This window comes from Typopeltis vanoorti, chromosome 4 (assembly GCF_054136105.1).
Source record: "Typopeltis vanoorti isolate ZY-2024b chromosome 4, IOZ_Tvanoo_1.0, whole genome shotgun sequence".
In the NCBI taxonomy this organism is placed as follows: Eukaryota; Metazoa; Arthropoda; class Arachnida; order Uropygi; family Thelyphonidae; genus Typopeltis; species Typopeltis vanoorti.
The window spans coordinates 61,269,880-61,283,448 of record NC_143552.1 but is presented as its reverse complement, the minus strand read 5'-3'; the positions used below and the strand labels follow the sequence as shown (position 1 = coordinate 61,283,448).

The 13,569-nt window shown below is 36.4% G+C and overlaps 1 protein-coding gene across 2 annotated transcripts in view; it reads right to left on the bottom strand.

Annotated features, from left to right (window-relative positions):
• Hpr1 (THO complex 1-like protein Hpr1) overlaps positions 1–13,569 on the bottom strand; it is a 311,940-nt gene that overhangs the window by 15,845 nt on the left and 282,526 nt on the right. For both annotated transcript variants that reach the window (XM_090391220.1, XM_090391221.1), the window contains exon 19: positions 7,231–7,357. In XM_090391220.1, the coding sequence (XP_090247346.1) occupies positions 7,231–7,357 (127 nt within the window). The remainder of the gene's footprint in view (positions 1–7,230; positions 7,358–13,569) is intronic.

Genomic DNA, 13,569 nt, shown 5'->3' with positions numbered 1-13,569 from the left:
GATGATAAATAAGCAAGAGATTCATAGTAAAAAGGTTTAGTGGGAGGAATAGCATGTGCATAAAAACCATGTCGGTTATGAAAATTATGAGCAGCAGGCCAGAAGAGTCACAACTGTTGTACAGAAAGCTAAATTTGAGTATCAAACGAAACTGGTTATGCAAGCTAAAGACAACCCCAAAGAATTCTATCATTATTTGCAAGTAAAAAAAAAAAAGAATGAATATGAAAGAATAACTCTAATGAATGCAGATTATCAACTTGGTGTATTCAACACTATGCTCACTGCTACCTCTTCAGTGAATGAGAGGAGATATTAGAGCTGTTGAACAAACAGAATAAGAATTCATTAATAGGGACTGATGAAAATCAGCACAGATGCTGAAAGAATGATCATCTGAATTGGTCATTCCTTTGACCAGGCTATACAATTTGAACTTCAGAACAGCAAAGATTCTGCAGGAGTGGAAAGAATGTATGGCAATCCCATTGCACAGATGTGTGTGTGTGTGTGTGTGTGTGTGTGTGTGTGTGTGTGTGTGTGTGTGTGTGTGTGTGTGTGTGTGTGCACGCACGTTGCAAAGACTGATGTATTCAACTTTCAACCAATCAGTGTCTCAGGAGTGGTGGTGAAGATTTTGAAAAAGTTGATTAGGGCTCGAATTCAGATGTGGGCTGACAAAGAATCTGTACTTTGCACAGTACTAATGGAAGGTCAGGTTTTAGCAACTTGCTTACATTTTGTAAGATTACCATTGAGTTAGACAAGGGGAATTGATACACCATGATACTTTTGGATTTTGCTAAGGTTTTTGGAAGAATGGTAGATTTGGCATAAATTGAAGAATATAGGATTGGATTATAAAATATTCATCTTCAGATTATCACTTTAAAATAAGTGATAATCTGAAGATGCAAGATCAGGAGAATACAGAGGATGTGCAAGCCTTTCCCAGCCGAGTTCCTCAATTTTGGTACAGGTGATTCTTGTACTATGATGGCTTGCATTATCATGGTGAAAAACGACACTCTTGCAATTGATCACAGAACATCTCTTGTCTTTTAGTTTTTCATCCAATTGATTGAGTCGTTCGGTTTTGTAGCAAGAGTTCAAAGTGTATAATACCAGCCATATTCCACCAAATGCTTAACAAAGCCTTCTGAGAGTTAAGGTCTTATTTTGGATGATGTTTAGCCTGTTCCCCTGAATGAACCCACTGCCTTCAGCACTTAACATTCTTGTGAAGTATCCACTTTTCATCAACAGTGACTACATGATTCAAAAACGGAGATTGAACCTTTAGGATAAGATTACACTGGGCTTTTTTTTGACCAATGAATTTAATGATAAATTATGCCAACAAGTTTCACCAACTGGGCTGTTTGGCTTCTTCAGGGCATACAAACGGTAAAGATAACTCAAAGTCGCTAGAACACAGAACAAACGTATAAAATATAACAAAATTAAAAAGACACATAACATCATATGCATGGAGCATGTTTCATTAGTTATTGTTGTGTGTGCACGCTCTGTAGTTTGCAGCAAAATTAAATTCTGACAAGATTAGCGATCTTATTAGGGTTTTCCATATGTCAGGCAGGACCAAAAAAAAAAGCCAGTGTAATCTTATTCTAAAATTAATTAAGTTAGTGGCCAAAAAAATACTCACAAATTGAACCTCTCGAGAATGAAGAGCAATGCACATGTTGACGCACTCTCTTCGATTGTTGTTCGCCAGCTGGTGAGGAACCCGCTTGCTGAGCTTAGACACCATTCCAAGTTCTTGCAAATGGCGATGGATGGTCGATGACAATGAATTAAAATCTGTTTCTAAATCTTCAACAGTTGCATTGGCATTTCTTGCAATAGCAGGCTTCCCACATATCATTATCAAGAGAGACAGGGCACCCAGAGTGATAATGACATACTGGGATGCTATACATTATCTTCTTAAAATAATATTCCTAGTGAATAATACTATATTAACACTAATCCCCTCCTAACTATATTACACAGCAAAACAAAAGTAAAGTTTTATTATAGCACTAAATAATACAATACAAATTGTAAGGATTTTCAAAGATTACTCTTCTATTCATTTTACCCTAAGAATGAACTTAACTATTTTTAGTTTCTGGAGTTTATTTCTAAGTAAGTACATACTAATTCATTAATCTATTTTTATATTTTGTAAAATATAAAAGTAAAAAGTAAAATATAAATTTGCACCTGAGTAAAAAGGTGCAAATAAAAAATCTGCTTTTTGAAACCTGATGATGTGCCAATAACTATCTAATACAGAATTTGTTATTGTTATCTTATGGATATGGAATTTTCTTTGGTAAATGATGATAAATATATGATTATTTTATAAAAGCAACAATGAATGTGATGTGTCTACATTTATGCAATGTTTGCTCATATTTTCAGTGACTGTAGAATCAATAAGAAGGAAAAACTCTGTCCTTCAGACTTTTGCATTCATCACCTGTACATAAAATCATTATAAATTCAATGAGTTGATTGTTAATGAGAACACAAATTTTTCTTTCTGCCGAGTTCACATCCTGTCTTTCTCAAAGCAACATTTAATTGAATAACAATAAAAAAAATCTTCATATGTAGAAAATATGTTTTCACGGCAGTTCGTAATTATATACAGTGATACACAGTGTGTCTGTTAAATAATGAAACAACATTGTTATATCAAAACAAAAAATTACATTTGGAATTATCTTGTTAATTACACAGATTCAAAATAATCTCCCCCCAACTCAGTTTTCTAGGTCACGCCATGTTGGATATCTTCAATGTTGCCAAAGCGCTTCCCTTTCGAGGCACACTTCATCTTTGGGAAGAGGAAAAAGTCTGCAGGAGCCAAATCTGATGAATGGGGGGGGAGATGTTCGATCACATAGATCGACTTCAAAGCCAGAAATTACTTCACAGGCACAGTACATGTTGTTGTGAAACAGTTCTTTCCTGATATATCACATGTAGGCATACGGACGTTGCATTACTCCTAAATAATACTGACCGTTCATCAGGAACAAACAGACAGAAACTGGCCAACCACAGCATGGTACATCCTCCAGAGACTCCCTCCCCTCTTTAAATGTTGAAAACCAGCAGGAAACCTGTGCGTGGCTCAGACAGTCATCACCATAAACTTTTTTTTTTTTAGGTCATGGTAGCAGTTTTTCCTAATTTACAGTAAAATTTTATCACAGCTCTTTGCTCCATGATGCAACTTCTAACACGCTCCACTCACACACCCTTACTTCAATGATTGCCACATGAAAACTGCTTCATCACCTGACACGAAAGTTGCACCTGTAATTACAATGCACTCTAGTGGTAAAAACTATAAACACGTTTGTTACTTTTATTCACAGGGGCTGTCCTGTAAAAAATCAATCTCATTACTTAACATGCACACTGTGTACTTCAGTATTGCTGGAATTAGTGGAGAAAACTACTGAATTTTCTTTTGCTGTTTTTGTGGATAATGTAAGACAGTATCATAAAAATGAAATATCACTAGATCAGTACCCTAATGTAGTGCAGCTTTGTTTAGTAATTTGTTTTGAATGAATTTATTAGGCTGCTCACCACATCTCTGCATGTCAATTAATACAAGAATGAAATTCCACTATTCAAATTTACAGCTAAATCAGAAACTGGTTATTCCACAATGTAAACCACATATTCCAAAAACTGCCCACTGCAATGGTATTCCTAGTTACACATATACAAATGCTCAAATCATGCACGTATTATCTGCTGTCTACACAAACTCATCTTTTTGCTCCCCTCTCTTATGGGACAACAAAAACATATTCATGCAGAACCGTTGAGTTTTTTGGGTGTGGTTTCCTGTTGGCATTAACTTAACAATATTAAGATATTAAGTTAATAACATATAAAGTTTTAATACTCTATTTATCCAGCTAGCAATTGAATTGTGCTGTTTTGCAAAATACTAAGTGCAGAAATAATTTTTTGTGAACCATTATAGTAGTAGTAATCTTTGCACATTAATGGTAGACATTTGTAAAATATTAACAGTATGAGTTTTGTGCACACACTTTATTATGCTTCTCCTCTTGTCTCCTGAAAATGCTCCTCCTCTCACATGAAATTGGCAGAAAGAACAACCAATAACTAATAGTAATGTACTGTAGAAAGCCCCTCCTTTAAGTAGATGAAATAAATACCAAAAGATCACCTAAATATCAGAATGAAAATGTCCTTTCCAAAAGTAAAAAATTATAATAAAGAGGCCTGATGTAAGAAGAAAAAACACAGTCCAAAGAACTACAACAAAAACGTTCATGCTTACTGACAAGTGACTAGAGCTACCATTCAATATCGTAAAAACTCATGTTATAAATTTTTACAATAACTGTTTAACACAGTTAGTACTTCTCCAGCTAATTCATGCAAATCCCAGAATCAACCTAAAAGTTCTTGATGAGCCAAAAGAGGGAACATTGGCTAATCGACAAACCCTTTCTCACAAACTGGCTCTATCCACTGAAATACTAACAGAATATATATGTATAATTTATAACAACATAACTTTAAACATAAAAAGTATATTTATATACTTTATATGTATAAAAAAAAGTTCTTGTCAAAGGCCCATAGGGTCCCTGGTTATTAAGTAGCTAACGTGAGAGATGATCTGAAAAGAAATTTTGTTCCTGTTTCCATTCTTCTTTTGACAAAAGCATAAACAAATGAAAGTTTGCTCATAAAGTATCTTCAAAACTATGTTACTTGTATACAGGACGCTATTGAGTTCGCATTATGCTGATCTTTGTGTAGCACGATATGCCACATACTCCCTGGAGATAAAAAAAAAAACAACAACCAAAAATAGCCATTCATATTGAAATCAACAGTACATCATTAGTGTGTGGGACAAACAAGCAATTCCAAGAGAGAATATAAAATAAATCTAACAATCAGTTTATTTACAAAACTTTCACTGCTTCCACTTAACAAAAAACAGATAGAATTTTATTCAAAAACTTGACTATATTCCATCAAACATTATGTAGATATCATCAGGGACACAGAAAGACTACATTCAAAGCATGATGATGTCCATGTAATGCTGAATGAAATATACTGGAGTTTTTGAATAAAATTCTATATATTTTTTGTTACATGCGTAAATCATGAAAGTTTTTAAATATGTCTAGTCCACATGTTGCATTAGAACTATTTATTTACAACAATCAGTTGTTGTTAGCATATGGATAAAGTATTCAGGATCCCAATACTGGCATTTGGATTGGAGATGAGATATTGGTCAGAAGTTACTACTTCCTAACTGGGGGCCATTGCAGGCCAGCATCATTCCCTGAAGTGGTCTATGGCTGTAGTTATGGGTCATGGGCCACTTTGCCTGTTTTGAGAGATGAAAAAAGTAGTTTCCAGGAAGGAGGGGGGGGGGGGACCTCCTTATGAGACTGGCTAATGCTAACTCACCTTTAGTCAAAATTTTAATGGAATCAAATGGCTACAACCCTGATCAAATCCAACAAATAACTGGCTCACTCATTGTTTTTATAGAAGCAGTTATAAATATGAATGGCTCTTCAAAGAAAGCTGTGAAGCCCTTTTATGCTGGTCTAATTAAAATTAGAATAACTGCCCCCCCTCCCACCAAGTTTGAGAGATTTTCATCTTATTTAAATATCAGAAATTATTAATATTTTTAAAAAAAAAATAAGATTTCTCTAGCTCATGGCAACCATTTTGTTAGACAACTAATTGTTGTATTTACCTTGTATTCTCTTTGAACTTTCCACACACACACACACACACACACAGCTGATGTACTGTTAATTTCAGTATGAGATATTTGTGCTATTTTCATTACTATTTTACTGTGTTTAACTTTCTCCCCTTCCCTCTCTAGATCTTTTATGCCACAGGTGCCTTTAAATATAAAGATCTGTGCATTTATGGATAAAACAATCAACTCAACTGAATTAATTATTTGGATAATTACTTAAATTAAGCGGATATTAAATCCCGCATAGTTTTAAAACCGAATAAGAAACTCAAAGATCGGAATCAGAGAGTTTCTTGCTGATTATAGTAAACTATAAAGTATCGGCGACACTAGCGTTAGCCAATGCAAGTGATCCTAGTACGTAGTACAGTACTGGGCAACTCGTGGCAGAAGTTCAGATCGCTATTCTTAGGTATTTTCCATAATGTAAAAACACATTTCCTAGGAAATGTATGCTGTTATTACATTATGGAGGGAGGTCACTACCCAGACCGGTTTCAGCCTTTTTTGAGGCTTCATCAGTGAGTAGCTAGACCTAATATCAAAGTGTATAGCGAAAAGAACTTATGTACTCTGCGAACGAGTTTTCAAAACAGGTGCAACCATTAAGTTACTTAAGTATAAAGAGCTAAAAAGCTTCATTTCGGCAATGAAAACATTACTTAAATTAAGGGGATATTAAATCCCGCATAGTTTTAAAACCGAATAAGAAACTCAAAGATCGGAATCAGAGAGTTTCTTGCCGATTATAGTAAACTATAAAGTATCGGTGACACTAGCGTTAGCCAATGCAAGTGATCCTAGTACGTAGTACAGTACCGGGCAACTCGTGGCAGAAGTGGAGGAAGTTCAGACCGCTATTCGGTCTGGGTAGTGACCTCCCTCCATAATGTAATAACAGCGTACATTTCCTAGGAAATGTGTTTTTACATTATGGAAAATACCTAAGAATAGCGATCTGAACTTCCTCCAAATCCAAGTTCGATTCACTCAAACCTTGGTATTCCAGGTCTACCTACTCACTGATGAGACCTCAATAAAGGTCAAAACCGGTCTGGGTAGTGACCTCTCCTCATAATGTAAAACAGTAATACATCTCCAAGGAGCTACGTTTTACATTATGAGAAAATATTAAGGAATATGAAAGAACTTGCTCCACCTTTGCAACAAGTTGCCCTAATGTTGTACTATCCGGGTGATCACTTACGCCTGGACTCGCCGATAGTCCTTCGGCATGAAACTCTTAGAATTCAATCTCTGAGTTTTGTATCCGGCTTTAAAATAAAATAACGAGGGATTTATTATCCCCTTAACTTAAGAATAAAATTCATTGTCAACTACAACAGTTTCAATACAGAAGAAAAATCAGCTGCAGCTTATTGAAAATAAGCTAAAAGTTTATAATGAAAACGTTTCATTACCTTCATCTTTGGAAGATGCATCTTCAGAATTTTTAAGAAGCTCATCTTCACTATCCTCTGCAGCATCTCCAGCAACTGATGCAACTTCTTGCTTGATTTCCTCTTGGGAATGATGCTGAGAATGTTGCTAAAGTAGAAAAAGTTATCTCACATTTTAACTATTGCCTACTTTTAACCACAAACAATTCAAATTAAAGAAACCTAAATTAGACAAAATTAACAAAATAAGCAAGGTTGAAATGTGGAAAAATATCAGCAGGCAACAATCGCATTACTGTGATGATAACCTTTCCACTGAAAAAGATTTCTTTTTATATTTAAAAAAAATTCCAAGATTGACTTCTTTAAACAATGATGTCATTAACCAGAAGACAAGGAAATCTTATCCTTTCCTTAGTGTTTTTAAAATGATATTTACACCCAGGATTTGGTTTGAACCAAAGATCTATGACCTTTTTTTTTGTAACAAGCATATAATTTTTTTTTTAAATACATAGTATCACTGCTTAAGAGCATAACCAATCATCATTTTCAGTGTATATACCCTCAAGGGATGTACCAGATGTTATGATAATCTGATAAAGTTAGTAGATCACCAATAGATTCAATAATTGGTGATAGTTGTTGACAGAAATCATATTAGTGATATATTAAAGCTGATCAAATCATATATCTCTGATTTAATCAGCTTTACTTTTTGATGGTAGTGCATAAATGTACCCATCCTATATCCATGTCTTCCTCTGGGTACTTTTCCTGCCATTTTTGCTTCAAACATTGTTCTAAATTTTCATTTATCATTTTCTTTTCTGATATCTTCATTTTTAGCATGAATTTGTCACTGATGCCATCTGTCTCTCCCAATTTTTCTCAGAAATCTTCTCATATCTTTGATCCCTAGTCCTTGATTAACTGTTTTATTTCTAACCCAACTCTTAGATCTATAAATTAAAATAAGTTTGACCATCCAGTATACTGCTAGTTTGGTTGGTGTTTTGGCTGATTTCTCTCTTGTTCCATATATATTTATCCAGTTTACCACCTGCAATGTGAGCTTTGCTTACTTTCATCATTCATCTTCCATATTTAAACCTAGAACACTAAATTTATGTAAAAACAGTAGCTGCACGGGGAGAAACTGTTGGCCATGTGTGGACAGGTGACTGGGTTCTCTCTCTGTGTAATATGTTTTTGAGTCTGTCATCTCTTATTGTATGCCCTTTTTCATCTCTTCCTTCTGACATTTAATGGATCACAACTGAAAAAAATTACTGTGAATCACAAAAATAGTTTAAAAAAATCATAAAAAAATAAAAATTCAACAAAAAAAAAATTGTATCTCGTTTCACTTCACCAACATTCATGGCAGCAATATAAATGATGTACATCATCTAAACCAGAATTACTATTTCTAACAGAACTCTAACTGGCACCATCAACAACCACTGTCCACCTTAACTTTCCAAAACTACACATTACACAGTTCCTTCTGCCACAAGGGCATTAGTTGTGCATCCATCAGAAATGACATTCTGTGTCAGAGATTACAAAATCTTTAATTCCCCTTTCCCATTTGATTTACTTTGGTACAATATTTCTTCTCTAATGCTCTTCTTACTGATAACCACTCTGAGCTCTTGAACACACACTCTCTCTTTCTCTAAAACTCAATTTTCTATAGTCAAAATACCCTAATAGTGAGGTCATCCTTCTTAGGGACTTCAACATCCACCAACTGAAATTGGCTTGCCTTCTCCAGTTTCAATGATCAAACAGGCAGAGATGCTGAGTTATCTGCCACTAACAATGACCTAACACAGGTTATCGACCTTCCTGCCAGAATACCTGAACCCCCCCCCAATCTGCCAACACACTTGATCTCTTTTTAACAAGCTCCCCTTCCAAATATACTGTAGATGGCAGTTCTCTTGATAACTCAGAACACAATCTCACATAAGTCTCCTTTGCCATGGAACAACTTTCACCCTCCAGTTCTCGGTTTCATGTCTTTTGGTACTACAACGGTGCTAAATGAGATGACATCCATGACTTCTACTCAATCCAAACACCTGCTAAGACCAAACAACAGAAATCGTCCTCGCAGGAATAAAGGCTTCCTTACATCCCATATAGTTTCTTAGCCGAATAAGAAACTCAAAGAGTTTCATGCCGAATATAGTAGAAACTATATAAAGTTCGGCGATTCCAAGCGTAAGCAAATACCTGGATACTGCAGCAACTGACCCTAAAGGTAGTGCAAGCTGAGGCAACTCGTGTCAGAGGTGGAGCAAGCTCCGATCACTATTCTTGATATATAGTTTCTTAGCCGAATAAGAAACTCAAAGAGTTTCATGCCGAATATAGTAGAAACTATATAAAGTTCAGCGATTCCAAGCGTAAGCAAATACCTGGATACTGCAGCAACTGACCCTAAAGGTAGTGCAAGCTGAGGCAACTCGTGTCAGAGGTGGAGCAAGCTCCGATCACTATTCTTGATATTTACCCATAATGTGAACTTAGCTCCTAGGAGCTGTGTTATTGTTCGACATTATGAGAGAAGGTCACTACCCAGACCGGTTTCAACCTTTATTGAGGTCTCATCAGTGAGTAGGCAGACCTAGTTAAAATCAAGTTCTTAAAGTTCTTAAAAGAACTGGGCGATGGACTGAGTCCTTGACTCTTTATCCCATCATCTGAATGAAGAGAATCTGTGTGGATGGAGTGTTATCAAGCTAAAAGCTCCAGTCATGGCTGGGTAACGGGCAATAGCCGAGCCTCAGTTAAAACTTCATTGGCTACAGCATTGCCATTCATTACCCTGGAAGTCCTAAAAAGGACTTTTGTTTTCTTCCCCTTTTTCTATTCAGTTAAAATCAAGTTTGTAGTGAACAGAACTTACAACCCGTCTACGAGTTTTGCCATGAGGTGTCCTAATAAATTATTAGATATATGATGAGCCAAAGGCTTCAATTCGGCGACATATAACTTGTTTAAGTTAAGGGATATTACATCCCATATAGTTTCTTAGCCGAATAAGAAACTCAAAGGGTTTCATGCCGAATATAGTAGAAACTATATAAAGTTCGGCGATTCCAAGCGTAAGCAAATACCTGGATACTGCAGCAACTGACCCTAAAGGTAGTGCAAGCTGAGGCAACTCGTGTCAGAGGTGGAGCAAGCTCCCATCACTATTCTTGATATTTACCCATAATGTGAACTTAGTTCCTAGGTCTGCCTACTCACTGATGAGACCTCAATAAAGGTTGAAACCGGTCTGGGTAGTGACCTTCTCTCATAATGTCGAACAATAACACAGCTCCTAGGAGCTAAGTTCACATTATGGGTAAATATCAAGTATAGTGATCGGAGCTTGCTCTACCTCTGACACGAGTTGCCTCAGCTTGCACTACCTTTAGGGTCAGTTGCTGCAGTATCCAGGTATTTGCTTACGCTTGGAATCGCCGAACATTATATAGTTTCTACTATATTCGGCATGAAACTCTTTGAGTTTCTTATTCGGCTAAGAAACTATATGGGATGTAATATCCCTTAACTTAAACAAGTTATATACAGGGTGTTCGGGATAAATTTGACAGTTTCGTAAGGAAAAAGAAAATCTTCTTTGTATCTATTAAATTTAATGAATTGACAAAAAAACATTACAGGCAGAGTTAATTACAATACTATCAACAAGATTTACTCAAAATAACCACCATTAGCATCGATCACAGCTTCAATTCTGCTTCGGAACCTCGAACAAGCTGATGCTACAGTCTCCCTGGGAAGGGCCGCAAAAACTGTTTTAATTTTATCCATTAACTGGGCTTTTGTATTACTGGAAGTGCAATTGGTGTCTTTTTCAACTGCACCCCATACAAAATAATCCATGGGGTTAAGGTCTGGGGAGTTTGGAGGCCAAACATTTGGACTGGTGAAGTCGTAGAAATTTTCAGACAACCATTTTTGACTTTTCCCAGAGGTGTGGCAAGGGGCCGAATCCTGCTGCCATACATACGGCCTACCATTGGCTACCCTTGTTATCCAGGGCTTGACTACAGTTAGCAACTCCACGAACAAAGCCCGAATTCCAATGCCAGGGTTCTTCAACACCTGTTCCTGCAGATTTGCGAGGAATTCTGCTGTACGAACGCAATCAGATCGTCTGCTAGGGATCTTTCTTCTTGCTACATCCTCGTAGTCACCATTGCAAGTCTCTAGTTCATGCCTGATTGTTTTTACTGTATTCAGGGAGCATTGGGCAGCAGTCGTAATATCCTTATTTTGATGGCGGGCACGAATCATCATGATACAAGTTATTCTCTTCCATGATTCAGGTGGGTTCCAGCTATCCATCCTTTCTGACATCTTGTATATGAATGAAGAAGGGTCCAAACTTTTAAATGAAGAGAAGTGTGTGTTAATACATGTAACTTACGGAAAAATATAATGAATTATAAATATGTCTAATTTATCCCGAACACCCTGTATATGTCGCCGAATTGAAGCCTTTGGCTCCTCATATATCTAATAAAGGATTTCATTCCTCATTCCATCCAAGCCTTCGTTCTCAAAAAAAAAAGTGTGCCAACACAGTAAAAGAAAAAACTGCATACCATGAGTTGCTCAAGACCAAAACTCCAGTACTCAGCCCTACTATACTGCAATTTCCAACAGCTGTAAAACAATCATCAAATCTAAATCAGATTTCGAAAGGACCAAATGCTGTAAACATGCTTATGTCCAAATGGCAATCTACACTTCTGGTCCACCACTCTGATGTTTCCATGTTTCCACCACTCTGACATCCAGATAAGTTAAATAAATTATTATTCCATCATATGACTGAACTTAAAGCAATATGCAGACCTAGATAGAGACCTCACTACAAAGTAGGTTATATCACCATCCTAATGAATTTAGAGCAATTTAATGTGGAATAATAATAATCAATAAATAAATTATAATTCGGGTTTATAAAGATGTACTTGAAAGTAAGAAATGGGGAAGTTAAAAAAAAAAACTATTTTTATCAAGCTTGCTAATTCTAACTACGTTTGCCATTAATCACTCTCTAGCAGCTATGATGGTCATTAGTCTGACATAGACAATGATTATTACTCATGTTAAAGTCTAATGGAGAAAAAAAAACGTATAGAGATTCTAACAGTTTTTTCACTTGGTTATACTATAAATTAAAGATGCCAAGAAAATATATTCTTGGTTTAATCCTTTATCCAAGTGTAAACAATGTTTGTGGGTGAAGTATCTTCACGAGTGGGCTACTTGTATTTGGAGATTAATGACTTGGCATCAATTGCTTTAGTATTCCATAATGCAAACAACGCACCGTTTCAGAGGTGTATAATGCTATTAAGGCAATTATGTGAAATCATTAGTCTCTATATACAAGTGGCCCCAGCCATGAAGATACTTCACCCTAAGCATTGTTTGCTTATACTTGAATAAAGGATTAAACCAAAAATATAATTCCTTGGCATCTTTAATTTATAGTATAACCAAGTGAAAAAAAACTTTCGCCTGTCTCTTAGTCTAATGGTTAGCCTAGTGGCTATGCGCTTCACAACCATATGCCTGGGGAAGGAGTGTCCTAGGTTCGATTCCCGTCGGTGACATGAGGAGCTGAAGGATCTTTCTCAGCCATAGCCAAGTTAGCCGATTTTGGGCATGGACAGTAGCCCCCCCCCAGCTTATTCTGGGGTTTTTTCATCCTGCAAAGCAGACAAACCAGCCTTGCGAACTCAACGCCACGGACATAGGGTACACCGGGGCATAGGGCTGACCACCTTGTCCGATGATTAATAAACCTTCGACACTGCAAACTAAAAGAGGGAAAAAGGAAGATGAGAGATAAGATCTATCTCTAATCCAGAGTATTTTGATAATATGCTGTAACACCTTTTGATTACTTGTATATGAAAATATGACTTCTGCATTACTTCAACCTTGGTATATATTCTGAGTCTGGCTCACACTGATGACATTTATTAATGCTTGTCACTAGGTTTGCTTACTTACTGGAGTAGAGAGTTCTACTTGGTGATGTTTTTTTTCCTGTCACTAGGTGGAACCATGCTGAGCTTCCTGTCCTTGAGTGATTCAGGTCAGGAGAAATAAGTTTAATTATCTTGTAGATCACTCAGAGTTTCTGGAGAGGTATCCCTGCACTTAAACATACCTCAATAAAGGTCAAAAGAGGTCTGGGTGGTGGCCCTTCCCATAATGCATAATATTATACACACATCTGAAAGGGTGAGTGTTTTGCATTATGGGATAAGGCAACTGATGTGAAGTCATTAGCCTATATACAAGTAGCCCAGT